This window comes from Harpia harpyja, chromosome 10 (genome assembly GCF_026419915.1).
Source record: "Harpia harpyja isolate bHarHar1 chromosome 10, bHarHar1 primary haplotype, whole genome shotgun sequence".
NCBI lineage: Eukaryota > Metazoa > Chordata > Aves > Accipitriformes > Accipitridae > Harpia > Harpia harpyja.
This window is the reverse complement of record NC_068949.1, coordinates 32,034,158-32,053,095: the sequence shown is the minus strand read 5'-3', so window position 1 is coordinate 32,053,095 and position 18,938 is coordinate 32,034,158. Positions and strand designations below refer to the sequence as shown.

Below are 18,938 nucleotides of genomic sequence, written 5' to 3'. Positions count from 1 at the left end.
AGATCCAAGTTTTATTGCTCAATAGCCACAGCTTCTGCCAAAAATCACAAGGGAGCTAGGGGGAGGGGATGGCAAATATGAAATGGGACAACAGCTGTCAAGGTAATTTGATAGCAGTGATGGCTTCTTGAACCAGTGGACACTCTTGAGAATGTGAGCCAAGGCCTCCAGGCATCCACAGAAAAGCCAAGTAAGATAAAGAGCTCGGTGAGAGAGCTGATACAGATGTCTGAGACAGAAGAAAGAACAAAGAAAGCCAAGGCCATCTAACTTCTAAGAACTTCAGTTTTCCAAACAAAAAAAAAATTCAGAGCAAGTGTCCAAATGAACCCTCCCAGCCATGAAGACAAACCATCTTTTGTTTGAAAAATGTTTGCAAGTTTTCCCAGTACCCTTTCCAAAAACATCTCAAAACTACAACATCCAAACAGAAAACAGGAGTGAAGAACGAGCTGACAGATTAAAAGATCAAGTCAATAATCTCCTATGGGTTCAAATCTAGATCAACTTCCACTACCAATCAGTTACCTGTGTTATGAGGCTCACAATTTAAACTTACAACTACAGGTCAATTCCTAACAGACCAATGTCCACAGTCCAAAGTTTCCTTGCTGTGTCCATAACACAAAAAATATCCAAAGGAAATAGTTATCACTGGAAACCCTGACAACTTCCATACTTTTAGTTTAACTGTTCTGCTAAATGAACCATAGCTTCAGCAATGAGTCATATCCTTTGGCGGAACAGTAAGAAGTAAGCTCACTTGCCTATGTCTATGTGGCACCTGTTTTAGTAACATTATGTGGATCACTGAGACACACCAAAAACACAGGCAAGCACAAACAGCAAGTCAGAAGCCTCTGTGACAAAAGCAGCAGAGGGAGGTCAGATACTTCACTGATTATCCTCATCAGCAGGTTTTACTCTTTCTATTTTTTTTTTTTCCCATTTTTCTATGATAGTTTTAGTTTTCTGTATTTTATGCTTTAACCTTCTCCCATGCACTGAACAACTGCAGTTCTCTCACTTTCCCTCTCTTTTCAGAGCTTCTGGATTCTCCTTGACCACTCCCATACCCAGGCTTGTCTCAGCAATCTCACAGGAGTTTGCAATAGCTAGAAGAAAAAAAAAAAAGAAAACAAAAAATAGAAACAAACAGAAATGCTCATGGCTTTGTTCAGTATTATTGTCACCTGCTACAGACGTGCTATATACCAAGAAACACAATCACTGCCAAGATGCATCCATGTGTACACAATGCAGATAAACTGTTTCTTCATGCTGAAGTCAGCACTTCGACAGGCACTAATGCAGTCAATCACTTATGTTAAAAACAGCTTATTCTGATAGGGAAAATGAGAAACACATGACAATTGGTTTCAAGAATATAGTATCAAATTTTAAGTCAAACTGCAAACATAGTTTAACGTTCAATTTCTCTAATAAAATCTTCAAACATTGTACTCAAGCACCCTCCCTATTGTGAGAAGTGACTGGCTTGTTCAATTGTGGCTGCAGATTTCCCCACAAGCATTGCAGCTCTTACCTGACCCTGGAGGGATGATCTACCACTATTTTTGTAAGCACTTACTAAAACTCCTCGTCCAACACAGGAGTTTTTGCCTTAAGTGCTGGTCCTGCAGAGCGGACATCAGACATGGGAAGAGGAGGGCGGCTTCTGCAGGCCTCCTGACCCTCACCCATGCAGATACAGAGAATCCCCAGAATGACTGTCTCGAAGCCAAACAGGTTTAACAACCCTTTGCCATCTCTGAGGCAGAAGGCAATTTGCTTGGTATGCCACAGGTAAAAATATGCATGCGTTGGGGCAAGGGTAATGAGACATCTACCCCATGCGACTTCAAAAGGTTAACAACTCAAAGGTTGTGACACTCCCATCTCTTCCTTGCATAGCTGTCAAAGGCTGCCCTACCTAGTCCTACCATCACTCCCTTTGTCTCCCTGTTCCAACACAAAGGGATTAAAAATTAAGAAAAAGTAATCTTCTCTGAAACTAAAAATCTATTTCTGTCACTTCTGGCAGCAACTTTTCCAATGAGATTTCTGAATTCCCACTTTACTGGAGGACACCATTACTCACCTCTTCTTTTAGTCAGTCAAGGGAAGAAGGATGAACTAGTCCTTGTCCACCTCTTCCCTGCACAAGCCTACCCCCTGGGAGACAGATGAGAAAATGGATGTCTTCACTGTTCCAGTCACATCCATTTTCTGGATGGGACAACCAGCAAAATTCTCAGCTCCTCCATCTTGGTCCTACCTCCTATGTCAAAGAAAACAATAAAGAACCAGGATGGAGCTAGACAGATCAATTATGATCACAACCACAGCAAAACTCTTCATGCTAGTGCAACACAATGGTGTGCTTGATTATGAGTCCAACACTGAGTTTCTGCAGTAACAGACACTTTAATCAGACATTAGTCATTAACAGAAGCATGAAGAGACATAGTGATAATGGTATCAACAGGACACAGGTTTTTTCAATTCTGTGTCATGGAGGCGAGTCCAGCCTAGACCGTGATGTGCACATGGGCCCAACACAACCATCAAAGCAGTGGCAGAATCCAGTCTCTGCCAATACGCTCAGAAAAAGCAGGACAGGGTGAGTGGCATACCGAGGAGGTACCCTGCACCACCCTAGAACATGGCTGGACTATCAAAAGGACAGATCTTGCACAACCCCTTAACTGTTGATGAATAGCAGGTTGGTGGGCTGCTACTTCCCCATTATCACAACATCACACATGGAATAAGGGGAAAAACCCAACTAAGCCACCCTTTTCATCCCAAATTTCACCAGCAGTGAGAACAGACTTGCATCTATGTCCCTGCATCCCTCTTACCCAGCTTGCTCAAGACTCATTGGAAGGGATGGCAATGAGGAACACTGTTGCGTTAGCCTCTGGTGTAACCAACCTGTCCATGGTGCAAGAACAACTTTCCAGCTGTACCAGGAAGAGAGCACAAGACTTCCTGGCTCATGAAGGAGCCAAGGTTTTTAATCACACCACCTTGTCACTGACAAGGTATGATTTAATCATACCACCTTGTCACTGACAAGAAAAAAGGAGAGCTACTTGCATATCCCTCAAGACTGGGAATTTAGGCAATAAGAGGCATGCCACTTAAAGACTTGCCTACTAGGTTTTCAGATCATAATCAGTCCTAAAATGGACATTACTTTAAAACTGTTTAAAAACAAAAGCCAAGCAGCATAGGATAAATGGCACCTCTGGCACAGTAAGGAAAAAACAACAGATTAAAACCCCCTGTGTCAGTAAGGTTAGAAAGCACCTGACAATGAACTTTACAGCAGCAATTTTAGTACCCATAAAGCTATACAGAACAAAGCATTAACCATTGGGGCATTCACCTTAACTGTGTGTCCACACACTTGTCTACTGTCTCCTAGTTTTTCTCTGATTTTTCTCACCTTCTACCAACAAACAATGCCAGGAGAACTACACATTGATATGCAGAAAGGAGGGTGAAAACACTAAATAAAGACATTGACAGCCAAGGACCTCAGGGCAAGATAAACCAAATCTGAGTCACTGGAGGGACTGTCAGTCTAAAGAAAGTTGCAATCATCATGGAAGGAAGCTATTACATGAAGATTAAACCAAACTCCTGTTATATACCTTAAATCACAGGAGAAAAGCTGAAACATACTGGCTCCCACAAAACCATTCATTTGATACATGGGAAGGGGACAAAAATTAGTCCTTGTTCTACAGCAAAGTAACTGAAGCACAAGGAGAAGGCATCACAGTCTATATGCAACTTTGGGCAGCACTAGGAAATCCAAAAGATCAAACCTTCAACTTTATCCTTGCTCAACTCTCAACTCACTTGAAGCAGTCATGCCCTTGATTTCCTTGGGTCATTTTCACATTTTGGAGGAAACAAACAGGAACAGGAAAATTAAATCTCCTGTATGCTTTAAACTCAGTTTTATGACATTAAAAAAATAATCTGTTCCTATCTGCAAGAACTTTTGCATCCAGTCGTATCTTCAGGTTTTGTGTCCCAATCATCCTCAAAGCCACAGAAAACACTGAGATATGAGAATTCCTTTTGTTAGGAGAATTGTTCATGAGCATTACCACAGCAAGAGTTCTTGCTCCCAGAAACTGCATGCTGCCTCTAGCTGTGGGAGTACATGTTTAATCACAGTACACATTCATTCCTTGTCACAACTGCTAACTGCAGCACTGGAGAGGATGGTTAAGATAACCTCATTTGTTGAAAGAATCTCTTGAGTTTAAAGCACTTCATTCCCTCCTGAAAGAATGTTCGCATTGAAGCTTCCTCCAAAAACTGGCAGGACACTTCTGGTTTAGTGCTTTTCAGAGGAAATGGATGTAGACCCAGACTCAGCATAAATGCCACCCAAGTCCCCAAGCCTACCAGCTTCCTCATGGTGACTTTTTCCTCAGCATCCTCCTTTAAGCCTTTCAAGCACTTCTCAAGGCACTCAGCTCTTTCTACTGATCAGGAGGCAGGTGCAAGCAGAAAGCAGGGCACCTGTATACAGCCTCCAATACTTCCAAGTGTGTTTTCAGCTAGAGATTAATTGGATAGCAGAAAAAATTACAAACTACAGAGCATCATCAATATAAATTTGGGAAATAAGACACATTTTGTTAATTTCTCTACTCTATGCTTGGATTAAGAGATTCCAGCATAGTTATTAGTTCCAGAATGGGTGCACGTCTATCTGAAAAAAAAAAAGCATACTGATCTCTCTGCAAAGCCCAATCGTTTAAATGCAAAACCATCAGGGATACAGCTAGACAACTTCCCCCTTTCTGAATATTTTCCTTGGAACTTTTTGGTTGGAGCCTGTGCATTGCATGGGGCTGAGAGGGCTATTACTCTTGGAAGCTATACTCCCAAATTCTTTCCTTTACTGGAAGATGTGAGGTTGATGATTTGCAAAGAAGAAACATATTAAAGCCTCTTACCACTGGACCACGTTCAACCAGCAGGCAAGCAACAAGCTTACACCCAGTTTTCAGGCCAGGAAGCAGAAGTGAAAATGCCGTTGACACTCAAATATATGTGTGTCTTCACACCCTTCCCCAGTGTTTCTCTCATAAAAAAAAGAAAGCGTGTTCAAAGATTACAGGAAAAAACTGGAAAATTCAAAACAGCTGCTCTGGAAAGCAAAAAAAAAAAAAACATTAACAGAATAGAGCCACTGACATCAGAGCTCTCCTGGCAGACCTCTCATCCTATGCATGGCAGGTGTGCCCCTGCAGAGAGGAGGACAAGAGACTGGGATTCCCATCTGTGGTGCATCACACAGTACAGGGAAACCTTCACCCCCACCCTTAACCCCAGGAGCATTGAAGAAAGCAGGAAAAAAGAAAGCTACTGTATTTGCTTGCACATTGGCTGCACACACTACAACTGCACTCACAGGTTCAACCCTGTGACTGGCATCGATTGCTGCAGTTCTTGGAGACTGCATCCATTATGTAGGTAATTAAGTTTTTCACTGCCCCAGCTGCCTTCCTCAAGCTCTAACCTCAGGGGATTCCCACGTTGGGAAGCTTCACCCCCCACCGAGACTGCCCACAGGGTGAACTGTGCAACTTCTCCATTTCCAGGTTCTCCTTGGGAGCCTTCAGACAATACAACACAAGCTGGATTAAACCAGTAAACTACTGGCAAAGCAATTCCACGTTAGTGATCGTAATCCCCCCGGGCCTTTGTCAACTGAACAGCAAGACCTACAAAACTGTCAGTCCTGATTATGACAGAGAGGCGGGCTCCATCATATGGAAAGGGAATAAAGCTTTAAGCGCGTTGTGATCTCTGTAAGGGTCACAGGAAAACACAAACACACTAGTATAGAAGGAACGGAAGCAGGCTTTCCTCTATAGGTGATACAAGGAAGTCTCTCATTTCTCTTGCAAGTGAGCACTCAAACTTTTATTAGCTGATGTTGAGTCTAAAGTACACTGTACAGGATTTTCATTAAGAGAGAAATAGACAATGATTTTGATAGGGGTTTTGATTTCTCTGGGAGAAATCCCATTCACATAGCGCAAGCAATTCTTCAACACTAAGAGAAGAAAAAAAATACTCCCAGTGAGCAGTGCAAAGTTCTTGAATGGAGCTGTGGAGTTATCAGTGTTTTCAAGCCTAACCACTCCAAAAGGCTCCAGGCAAACTAGAATATCAGCTAAAAGATAAATTTATTCCCCATGAGGGCAGGGAACCAGCATGCAACAAAGACCAGATCACATTTGAAAAGCAACATAAATCCCATCCTGCTACAACCACATAGTCCATATAGTGAACTACTCACAGGACCACTGCCCCAGCCTCCTGTGAGGCTTTACTCCTCTCCTCTGCTGAAGGAAAAGCAAGACCTAGGCAGTAAGTCTTCATATAACTGATATCTTGAGAGATGCTTCCTCCCCACATGCTACATCAAGACACTAAAATAAAAGCTGAAAGTCCAAAAGCTTTATCTGTACACATACCGCAGTTACACAGCAGGGGAAAAACCCCACACAAATTCACATAGCAAAACATATCACTCTAATTTATCCACCTTGAAGCAAAAACTTAGTGATGCCCCTTGGAGTTGAAGTTAGAGCTACTCTATTTCACTATTTAGGCCTACCTTAACTAGTACAAAATTTAACTGAAGCCTCTTACTAGATGCCCCATAATATCAACTGAAGGCCCCTGTCTGCACTTGCTATGTACACGAATTTTAACTGTAAGAGCTGTACTTGCTTCCAGTGGAAAGATGTCCCAGGCTAGATAGGAAGAACTAAGCCTGCAGCTTGCCTAAAACCCACAGCCACACCTACTTTCGATGCCAGATTGTAAATTTTTATCAAGAACAAGTTCACACCGGCAGATTTTCTTCCTTTTTTGTAGGAGTCTAGAAATTGCTGACAAGCAATTCACAAGCAATAAAAGTGGGCAACTGATCATTGCTGTCCTCACATAACTGTTGCATGGAAAGGGGTCCTGCAGGCTCACTTTCAGCTAAGGGCTGGACTTTGAACAGCCCAGTGCAAAGGGCAGGCAGGACAATCTTCTGAAAGCTGGAGGTGGAGTACTGGAAGGAAACCAGAAATGGCAAGATCCCTCTTAAAATTGTTTGCTGGCAGCAGAGTATCCAACAAAGGCAGAGTCAGCATTTTGTTGCCCTCATTACCCATGGACAAGTAGGGAAAATAAAGCGTTCACCTCCACAAAGATCAACAGTCACAGATGGCTCCATCATATCACTGTAAGAGATTATGCCACCATAAAAAACTCACTATAAAAAAAACCCACCAACTTTCATTCATGCTTGCTGTGGGAGATAATCTCAAGCAAGTAGGAGCCCAGTCTGACAGCATGGTTCACCCTGCAGAGAGCAATGTTACAACACTGCTCTCATTTGAAGAGCAGATCCTTTTAGGACTGCCAGCAAAAGAATGGTGCAATCCCAACGGAAAGCATTACAGAAAACAAAACTATACAGATCTTTTGTACTAAATGTATGTGCTCATCCTGGCCCCAGCTCCTTTGGCTGGAGCAAAGCTCTTGCTTGGTTAATTAGTAACTGCAGCAGAATCGTGTTAACTTATAACTCTTGAGTCCTCAATAATCATCAGGTTTCGGTTCCCAGATTGACAGGCATCACACTTACTCTGCCCTTCAAAGTACAATTCCTTGATGAGAAGGGCTGTTGCTTCTTATTTAAACACTGAAATTACTATACGAAACAATTTACAAGCAAAATGCTTCAATACAAAAGAGACAACAAGTAAGTTCCATTCACACAAGCTTTCTTAGCTTTAGGGTTTCTGTTCAATCCAGGGCTTGGGTATTTTAAGACGAGTTGGTTACAAAACAAGTTGCTTTTCTAGTATCCTTTCACTAGTCCTCTCAAACAGATATCATCACCAGTAGGTAAAGAGCAAGACTGACTCATGTCTTTGAATCAGAAAAATAACCACAAACACCCAGGTAAGAATCCTAATTTCCAAGATGCCAGCCAACGCAGACAAAGAAACACCTCTTGCATTTACAGGTTGTGTACTAACACAACACTGTTGTCAAAGACAGACAGCCCATATGATGTCCCCTAGACAACACAGAAGTGTAGCAAATCCTGAAAGTCATTCTTCTCTTCAGTGAAAACTGGCTGCCTACCAAAATTCTGGAAGGCTCCCACGCAATTTTAACACAAAACATGAGAACAATGGCTCAGAGGTCTCCAAGGGCCCCTACTCATGACTCTCCAGAGTGGAAAGCTACTACAGACAGAGCCATAACCAGGGAAGAGAGCACTTTTGAGTAAAGGAGGACAAAAAAGGAAAGAGTTAGTGGAGACAAGTTTGGAAAGAATCAAAGCCTCTTTGTTATTGGGGACCGGGAATGGAAAGATAAGCTGAGTCGGCTGCTGTGTTAAGCACATCCGGTACATGCAGCTCCAGTGGCAAGTCAAAAGAACATCCAATTTCTCTCCAAGCATGATGGATCTCCCTGCCACCTATCTTTCTGATATTGCAACTTCCTGTTTCAAGTTGGAGTGTCAAATAGGGAACTGGTTCCTCCAAGTCCACTTTGTGAAAGACACAGTTTGGTGGCATGTCCTGGAGTCATAACGTTAGTGGGGGGTTTTGGTGTTTTTTTGTTGGGTGTTTGTTTTGGTTTTTTTAAGGAAACTATGGGAAATCTTTTAGCAGACTTTAGTTTCTCTGCCTCAACTCATAACTATATGTTTTGAAGAATCAGAACTTCATTACTCTATGTTGTTCAAAAAGCCATTTAGAACACCAAGGGGCTTCTCAACTTCCCTGTTCCAGGCCATCCCTTTCTCTTCCCTACACCTACCTCTCTGTAAGAAGACCTACACTGAGGTGACTAGGTCATTTCTTCCCCTTACAGTTCCTTAACCAGCTTTACTTTTCATGCTATTCTCACAGATGCTTTGTACACCATCACACTTAGCCCTAGTTTATTCCCAGCATAGCTTCCTCTGCCAGCAACTATTGGGCCATGCTGATTTCTAGGCCAAGGGAAAAGGTGGATTCCACCAGAAGAAGGTTATCGACAGATTTATGCATCTCTTTTTCTATGATTATATACTGTTGAAAAGTGAAACAAAAGCCCATCACTAGATAGTCCTGAAATGACTCAGTGACCTTGGCAGGAGCCAGGCTAGATCAACCACCTGATTTGGGACTGTTAGCCATGTGCTGTTGGCTAGAGCTCATTAGCACCAAGTATTTACACTCCTATTTGCAGTTGGTACACTGTATTTCAGGACCTTGTCAAATTAACAAGAGTGCCAGATCATGCTCACCAGGGCATGGTTCAGAGTACTGGAGTACTCTGCGTGAAGGGCTAGTTTTACAAGCTCCATTAGTGAAATTGGGAGGGACTCAATACTAGAAGTGCAATTCATCTACCTAGACTGGCAACTGCACCACAGCTCTGTAAAGGCACATAAACTAATGAAAAAGTGAGGTCTTGTTAAGTATCAATGGAAAAAGCAAGGCAGGATGAGATATAGACCCATTCAACAGAGTACTCGGCCACTCCTTTCATTCTAGGCCTACTTCATGGTGCCTAAGCAGCTGTAAAACTGACTTATGACTCTTAATACTAAGCATACATTGCAAAGTGTTTAGAAGAAGTGAAGTAGTGAGGCTTCAAATTCTCCAGGTCTTAATTCCTGTGCACTAGAATGTCTGCCCTCCAAGTGAGCAAGACAAAATCTGGCACTAGTCAACACCAGAAAGATACATAGATTTTCTCTATAGTTTAGTAGCACTGATGCTCCAAGCTAAGTGACCAAGTAATGCCGCCCCCCCCACACTTTAACGATTCCTTCAATAAAGAATGGAGGGGACTGGGGCTCACAACATGTATGAAGCGTGAGGTGGCTAACTTCCTCATTTCCTCAATTACCAGCTAGAGTGATACCACAGCCTGCCAAAACAAAAGCTACCTTTGGATGGCTTCATACAGAAGTCACAGAAATGTAACCTTTAGATCTACTGCTTTCTGCCACTAGCACTACAAAGCTACTGACAGGAGATACCCCACTATTGCTGTTTGTCTATGTCCAAGAGCCAACAAAGGTTCAGTGTTGATTAGACACACTCACAGAAAGAAATAAGCATCTAGGGCTATTTAAATAAAGACAGTATCTTTAGTTCCAGAACTTCTTGAATTGCAGCCTGATGAGATCAGTAAGGGAACAAAATAAATTTGCTCTTTTCTAATACTTTCTCTAAGCATCCATAGCCATTGTCGGACACATACTACTGCAAAGGATTCACTGTCATTGTTCTTACACCCTTAGAGTCAACTGAAGTTCACCAGGAGAGTCTTCTGCTCCTCAGAACCGCACGTTGGCAGAGTGTCCTGGTTTCAGCTGGGATAGAGTTAACTGTCTTCCTAGTAGCTGGTACAGTGCTATGTTTTGAGTTCAGAGCGAAGAATGTTGATAACACTGATGTTTTCAGTTGTTGCTCAGTAGTGTTTAGACTAATGTCAAGGATTTTTCAGCTTCTCATGCCCAGCCAGTGAGAAAGCTGGAGGGGCACAAGAAGTTGGCACAGGACACAGCCAGGGCACCTGACCCAAACTGGCCAACGGGGTATTCCATACCATGGGACGTCCCATCCAGTATAGGAACGGGGAAGTGGGGGGCAGGGATTCGCCGCTCGGGGACTGGCTGGGTGTCGGTCGGCGGGTGGTGAGCAATTGCACTGCGCATCATTTGTACATTCCAATCCTTTCATTATTGCTGTTGTCATTTTATTAGTGTTATCATTATCATTATTAGTTTCTTCTTTTCTGTTCTATTAAATCGTTCTTATCTCAACCCACGGGTTTTGCTTCTTTTCCCGATTTTCTCCCCCATCCCACTGGGTGGGGGGGAGTGAGTGAGCGGCTGCGTGGTGTTTAGTTGCTGGCTGGGGTTAAACCACGACACAGAGAAATATTGAAACTCAAAAAAATCTCAGCCCTGGAAGAATACTGCAATGCTTAAACTACCTGATCATTTTCCTGCACTACTGAATTTGCTCAGAAGTTGACATTCTGCCTCTTCTTTCTATTCTACTCCAAAATTAGCCATGAAATGCTGCTGGCTGCACAGACTGACCTGAAGTTTACATCTGTGCCCATTACAGATAACCTTTACAGACAGAGAGAAAGCAGATAGGAACGTGGTTCACTCATGGTGGAATTCACTCCCATCAGCTTCAGTGCAGGGAAGCGTTTGCTAACTTAGCAAACAGTTGAGGGGAGGAAAAGGCAACTTCTTGTCTTTGTTGAATGACAAGAGTTGCTAGCAATCGGTTAAAAAGCAATCCAAGAATCATACCCAGCACGAGTGTCAGATTCAAAACCTCTACTGCTGAAGCCATTTAATTCATCAGTCCTCTCCCTGCCAGCCACCTGAACCACACATTTCTTTCTACTCTCAGCAGCAGAACGGAGCCTCCAGCTGGGCTCCTCACTGAGGCCAGGGTGAAGAAGCACTGCTGCTCTCCCACAGCATCTCTTCTTCTCCTGGTCCCTAAAAAAGCTTCAGGGAGCCCAGGAAGAACTGGAGCTGGTCTCTGATGCATTCCCCTTAATGCCTCCCCCTCAGCATACCAGCAGGAGGGCTGCCTGCAGTAACCCACATCTGCTTCTCTCCAGTGGAATGAGCACGCATCCCCCAGGAGCTCTGCAAGACCAGCAAAGCTCTTGGCAGCGCAGTACCTGCGGGTGTTACAGTGTCAGACAGCCAAGAAACAGTTTGTCACGAGGCAACCCCCACATGCAATTTTTGTTCAGGGAACAAATCTGCAGGCATATCATGCTAAGTCTTCCGTATCTTGGTGGCAAATTCCCTCCCACCTACCACTCCCCTCCTCTCTTCACACAAAAAAGTCTCCACACTGGTCCTCCTCAACACCTCTCCCTGTATATGAATTTCCCTGGAAGGATCAGAGGAGGTGCCTTTTACTAGTCAAGCAGCCTTGAAAACAATATTGTTTTCCAAGAAGGAGTTTTACATGCCTTTCATAATCCCAGAAGGGATTTATGTAGTTTCTTCCATTTTCTCATAATGTTGCAGTCATAGGCTTACACAGAAAAATGGCTCAGGAGACAGACAACCTGTTAGATAAACTATAAAGTGAGCATTCAGATCCATTAAATAGAAGTTACTCATGGGAAGTCTGGACTCAGATTCATCAGGATGGGAACCCATAAAACCTGAAAGGGACTAGGAAAGAAGCCACCTACAAGCCTGGGTTAGAGCTGTACCAGAAAGGTAAGTGACCTAATAACAGAAAAGAACCTCAGATCAACAACAATAATGCAGAACTTTGGATCCCTGGGCTACCAATCACTTGCTGTCCTACCTGCTTCCAAAAAGAGGATCTCTGTGCTCAAAAGAGGAGTAAGTAGGTCTAGGTGTTCCTTCTCTGCTCCTTCAAAAGTAAGGGGTTTAGGTTTCAGGTTGCTGGGGCTTGGTTTTCTTTGGAGGGGGAAGAGGAACTAGAAAAGAAATGTGCAAAGTTTTCCTCCAGGTCCTATGTCCACACTAAATAGAGCCACCAAACATAAGCACTATTAAAAACAGACAACACAAGACCAACAGAGCGTGAAAAGAAGATCATCAAGTTAAATCTGACAAGGATTTTAGGAAAGAAAAATCTTTTAAGGTCCAATTAGCAATGATTTTAATAAGGAATCTAGGAATTTTCTCAAGGCTGCCATGTGATTCAGAAAAGAAGAGATCAGAACTGCTGCACACAGTTACTGTGACTTCTTTGTAACAGATTCTTAACTCCGATCTTTAGTATAACATAATAGAGGAGACAGATATAAATAAGGTCAAAACATACGACTCAAAGTCCCCAGATAAGGAGGACTCCAATTGAGAAACTGCTGCCCTCTGAAGCCGTCCAGGCCACCAGGAAAGCAGCCATACAATGGCTCGTAGAAAGTGGGCCAATCTTAAAATATTAGTATTACAACATGAGGCTTTTCAAGCTGAATTCTTGTAGCTCTGGCAGGCCGGGAGCTAGAAATAGAACGCTTTGGATTTAGGATCACACATGCAGAGATCTGCCTGTGAAAAACACCAAGAGCAAGTGCCAGGGAGCATTTCAGCAGAGACCTAGGAAAACTGTCAAAAAGGAGAAAAAGGAGAAAAAAGAAAAAAAAAAAAGGCAAGCCCACACACTTGTCAACAAGAAAAAGGAGACCAGTGGAGACAGATTGCTAGCTTCTTTCTGAAAATGACTTTGTTGCTCATTCACTCCCTGCTGCAGCTTAGGAGTCAGGACACAGATCAATCCTGGAACAGGTAACGCCTTGCTCCCCTTTACAGCAATGGCCAACATCAGAATAGCTGTGCGTGGACTTACTTCAAATGAGATACTTCTTTGCGCTGAGCAAAGCCAGATGGGTCATTTCTCAGGCCCGTATAAAGGGTACCTTACACTTCCTTGCATTAAATTTGAATGATTGAATTCAAGTAAGTTAAGCAGTCAGTCTGCTCAACCTGTAGGCAAATAGATTTGACAGTGCTGGTACAGGTTTAAGGTCTGTCAATGGGAACAGAAAATTGCCCCTCTTTCTAAAGCTATTTATTTATTTGTGAGTAAACAATGCTTTTTAGAAGAGAAGCTTTTTTGCAGACTGCTTCAGAAATCATGTTTATTCACACTTTAAGAGATTAGAGCAACAAGGGAGTTGGAATGTGCTGCAGCTCTCTCTTAAAATTAAGTTTCTTGCCTGGCAGCATGGAAGTGAAACAGATACTTATTTTGCAATTGTGGGCAAAGAACATTAATAATAGGCCCACCACCAAATCCTCCAGCTGTTCAGCCTACGCACCAGAACAAGTACAGAACTACCCATTTCATCTTCCACAACAGCGTAAGGACACATATCCTGCCGTGCTTGGCTTTTAATCTCCTCCTCCTAAGCCTTCATTCTGCACTTCGGTTAAGTATGTTTTAATCCTACCCAAAAAGTGAGCTTCAAAACCCCACCTAAGCAGCTAATTACCAAACTTCTTTAAAAAACCCAACCAAACAAAAAAACCAAGCCTCTCTCCTTAAACTGATTAAAGTATTCAACTGACAGGACTGTCACACGAGCTGCCCGTTGCACTGAACAGTGGTTACAGGGACCTGGGTGGAAAAAGGCATACACATGAGTTTTGAAGCAAGCCTACTGCAGCAGAAGGTCAACGTAGTAGGAAGGGAATGATTAAAAACCGTGAGCATATTTATTTTCAACACTCTACCAGAGAGTAACATGCAATTTGATTCTCACCCTTAATTTGTACATTCTCACGGGAATTTGGCAAGGTTGCTTTGAAGAAGAAAGTTTGAAGAACTCTTGCAAAAGACACCGTGCTATGCCAGATCAAGCAAGCTATCAGTTATTTACATTCATTTCAAAGGACACAAAGGAAGCCATTTATTTCCACCATATCTGCACTTTTTAAAGAGAAACCAGTTAAGACAGAGCTGGTCCTTAACACCAGGGCTTGTCCATACAGACCAACCAGCATAGCTATTCTAGAGTAAACATTTAGGTATGATCAAACTAGCCTGAATTAATTCACAGCTACAGAGACTATTCCCAGACACAGTGATCTCAAGAGGGAACACACATGTTAGGAAGCCATCCTAAACTTGTGCTACTGGGACATTTCCTAGTGCAGGCAAAGGAAGTCCTCTGGCTACCAGGACTGGTCCGCATCTTCCAAGCTACTCAGGAGAGTTTTTAAGAAGCCTATTTTAAGCACAAGTTTCAGGAACTGTAAGGAGGCGTATTTGGCTTAGCCACACTTGCAGGATTAAAATGTGCACCTAATTCTCCCAGCTATTAAATAAAAGGACTCCTATGTTAACACACAGGAGTGCATTTGATCTCTTTCAGACAGGAAATAAAGCAACCAACAAAATATTCATTTCTTCAGACACATTACTAGAAACAAAACTAGAAAAAACACAAGTCTCACTATAGGTTAAGAACCCCACCATGCTATTTGGAGTCCAAATAACCGGGGGGGGGGGAGGGGGGGAGAAGAACCCTGTGACCACACATGCAGTGAAATCCATTTTAACCAGCCAACAGTTAAGTGACATAACTGAGTTTTCCAGATCCGAGCTGCAGATCCCGCAGCACAGAAACCACAGCCAGAGGAGGCTCTCCCTCATCTCTCCTTCAACAGCTCCAAACCCAAGTAAGATTTCCCCATCGCTACACATAGGCAGAAACAGATAAAGAAAACCACTGTTGCACTGGTCAGTAAAAAGCAGGAGTATGTTCACCTTCTATCCGTGAAGATGAAATAAAGATGAGGAAACCAATGGGGTAACCCTCCAAATGCCCAAAACTGAGTTAAGCAGGAAGAAAGAGATCATATTCCATGCTGTCAAAGTTCAGCGTGTGGACATAACAGCACCTGAAATCTAAGTGGTAATTTAAATTTATCACCTAGAAAGACCATTCACCAATTTACAAAGTTCTTTCCAAGGTAACTTTTGCAGTTGATAAAAGGTGAACTCAAATATTCCCCGTTACCCTGACTGTGGGGTCAGTGCAACTGTAAAGAACTCCTCTTTCAGCCAGGTCATCTCCCAGGGACTGAGCTGCTCAGGGGTACTCTGATCAGACCTCCCCGGGCACGATCAGCTCTGTGGCACTCCAACAGCCTTCAGTTTTCCAGCACGGGAGTCCACACATGCCAATCTGTTTGAAATTTCACTTAACTTTCTTTGAAAGCACTCTCCTGCTCAGGCCACATAGCATTATTATTTGACCTGCAGAAAGGAACAGATTTAAAAAGGAAAACCAAAAAAGCTTTTTCCTCTCTCATAAGCAAAAGCTTTTAAGAGGAATTAAGATGCATTTGTCAGGTCAACACCTCCTACAGTTAAGACGGGACCGGAGAGCCTCAGTCCCGTTCTGATGCAACTAATACACACATTACACCGTAGAAGGGGTCATGTCTTTGCTGAGCTTGTGGTCCTGGGGGGCAGAGGGAAGCCTAGGGAAGAAGACCTGTAACTCCAAAGTGCAGCACTGACGGGTGCTTTCGAATACATTTTAAGACCCTGAAACTATTTACGAGTTACAAGATCAAAGCGTCAATCAAAATAACTGGAACACGAGCACAGAGCTGAGGTTGGCCGGCTGAGCCTATGAATGGAGCTAAAACGCCTTGTTTATCTCAGCACGTGTGTGCGCACTAAGCCTGAAAGATACCGGAGCAGCCCACCCGCTCCTCACTGTCAGGCCAGCTGAAAAAGCACGGAGAAGACACAGCCAAGTAACGGGCGCGGATTCCCGTCAGCGGTTCTCACTATAATGGACAGATGAGTGGAAAAAGCAAGAAAGAAAACAACCTTGCTTGGCACCATGCCCACACACACATCCCAGTGCAGTGGGGAAAAGAGGCCAGGGGCACATACCAGCCGCGTATCAGCTTTCTGGCCCAGGGAACGGGCAGATCTGGCAGATGTCTAAACACTGGTCCCTCTCTGTCCCGAATGCACCTTCCCAAACCCCCTCCACGAGCAGGAACCCAAGGGGCCTCTCTGCAGAGCTCCCTCGCCTCAAGAAGGTAGATGCTGACCTCAACCAAGCAACACCTCCCACACCCGCGCCCCCACCACAGGCAAGAGCCCACCTTTCTTGAACTCCTCCAGCATGGCATCGAGCTTGGTGTCATTGAAGACAAAGTGCAGCGGATGGTTGTAGAAGCGGGTGATGGTCTTGAGCGGAGTGCAGTCATCGGGGTCCACAAAAGCCAGGTCCTTAACGAAGAGCAGGTCCACGATGTTGGAGCGGTCACCCTCGAAAACGGGGATGCGGGTATAACCGCTCTCCATGATCTCAGACATAGTGTTGAAGTCAAGCACAGCCTCGGCAGCGATCATGAAGCAGTCTCGGAGGGGAGTCATCACGTCCTCCACGGTCTTGGTGCGCAGCTCCAGGGCTCCCTGGATAATGTTGAGCTCCTCCTTGACTAGATCGTTATAAGGGTCGGTGACGCGCAGCATCTCCAGCAACTTCTCACGGTTATAGACCGTGCCGATCTCCTGGCCCAGGACACAGTCCAGCAGTTTGCTGACGGGGTAGGAGGCCGGGAAGGTCATCATCATGAAAAACTTGGTGAGGAAGATGGTGTTGGCGCCCACGGCCAGGCCGTGCCGAGAGCAAATGGCCTGCGGCACGATCTCGCCGAAGATGACGATACCGATGGTGGAGACCACCACGGCCACCAGCCCGGAGCCGGCGATGTCGTCCAGCAGGATGGTAAGCGTGGTGTTGACCAGGACGTTGCCCAGCAGGAGGGAGCAGAGCAGGTAGTTGCCCTGGCGGCGCACAGGCTCAATGCGCTTGGCGTAGTTCTTCTCTTTGTCCGTGCCGCAGTTCTGCACGATGCGCAGCTCCATGGGGTCCAGGGCCATGAGGCCCAGGTTGAGGCCGCTGAACATGCCCGAGAGGCAGAGGAGAAGCGAGATGAAGATGACCTGCAGCCAGAAGGGCAGCAGGAACTTCTTCTCCTCGCCCACGATCATCTTGGTGTCCTCGCCGTCGTGGTAGATCCAGGTGGTCTCGCCCCAGGGCGGGGGCCCGGCCGGCCCCTCGGCGCCCGCCAGCCCCCCGGTGGCCCCGGGCCCCAGGGCGGCGGCGGCAGGGGCCGACACGGAGGTGCACAGGTAGTAGGACTTGCTCTTCTCCGTCTTGCGCAGGGGCTTGATCTCGATCTCGATGATGCCCGAGGTGCGGCGGTTGAGCACGATGTGCGGCAGGATGATGATGTCCGAGGTGCGGATGCCGCAGCGCTGCGGGGCGCCGCCGCCGCCGCCCGCCGCCCCGCCGCCGCCCCCGCCGCCGCCGCGCCCCGCCGCCCCCGCCGCCGCCCGCCCGCCCCGCCGCCGCTCGTGCTCCGTGAAGGCGATGCGCGACCAGGTCTCGTTGTTGATGTTCTGCCCGTAGACCCGCAGCTTCACCCGCGTCCGCTCGCTCACCCGCAGCGCGCCCCCCTCCATGAAGGAGACGTCGTCCGTGTCCTCCAGCCGCAGGCCGATGATCACCGTCTCCTCCGCCGCCGCCGCCGAGGGGACGACGGCGGCGGGCGGCGCGGCGGCGGCGGCGGCGGCCGGGGGCCGCCGGCCCAGGCAGCCGCCGAGCAGCAGCAGCAGCACCACCCGCGCCCCCCGGCCGCCCCCCGCCATGTTCCCACCGGGCAGCGCGGCCATCTTTAGTCAGGGCTCGGCGCCGCCGCGGCCCCGCATCGCCGCGCGGCGCCTGCGGCGTGCCCCGGCTCCCCCGGCGGCGGCGGTGGCGGCGGCGCGGCGCGGCGGCGGGCGAGGCGGCGGCGGCGGGCACGGCTGCCCGCGGGACCCGACAGGCGGCGACTGCCGGGCCGGGCCGAGCCGAGCGCCGCCTCAAGCCGCTGCCCTCCCCGCCCCTCCCCGCCCGCCGCGCGGGGGCGGGCCCGGCGCCGCGCGCCGCCAATCAGCGCCCGCCCCTCCGCCAGGGGCGGCCCGGCCCCGCCCCGCCGCCCGCCACCGCCTCCCCAGCCCGGGGGGGCGCGTGACTCCGGTGTGTACGCCAGGCGGGCGGGGGCGGGGCCGGCCGCGCGGCCGCGGCCAATGGCGACGTGGCTCGGGGCCGGCGGGGCGGAGCCTCGGAGGGGCGCGACCAATGGGAGCGCGGTGCGGCCGGCGGGACGGGGACGGCGCGTGCGGCGCTCGGCGGGGCGGCTCGCGAGCCCCCGCGCCAGGGGACGGGGCGGTCGGGACGGGACGGGACGGGACGAGACGGACGCGACCGCTGCCCCCACCGCCCCTGCCCGGCCCGCTGCAGCTGCCGCTGCCCACGGACCCGCGCCGCTCGCCCCCCGCAGC

At 46.8% G+C, this 18,938-nt stretch overlaps 1 protein-coding gene across 4 annotated transcripts in view; it reads right to left on the bottom strand.

The window, feature by feature from the left end:
* Positions 1-18,363, bottom strand: part of CNNM2 (cyclin and CBS domain divalent metal cation transport mediator 2) — a 129,644-nt gene extending 111,281 nt beyond the window's left edge. For 2 of the 4 annotated variants that reach the window (XR_008236862.1, XM_052798716.1), the window contains exon 1: positions 16,709-18,363. Coding sequence is in view for 3 of the 4 variants with exons in the window: in XM_052798716.1 (XP_052654676.1) it covers positions 16,709-18,287 (1,579 nt within the window). In the remaining variant the exon portion in view is untranslated. The remainder of the gene's footprint in view (positions 1-16,708) is intronic. The other 2 variants (XM_052798714.1, XM_052798715.1) reach the window with 2 other exon arrangements.
* Between the last annotated feature and the right edge of the window lie 575 nt (positions 18,364-18,938).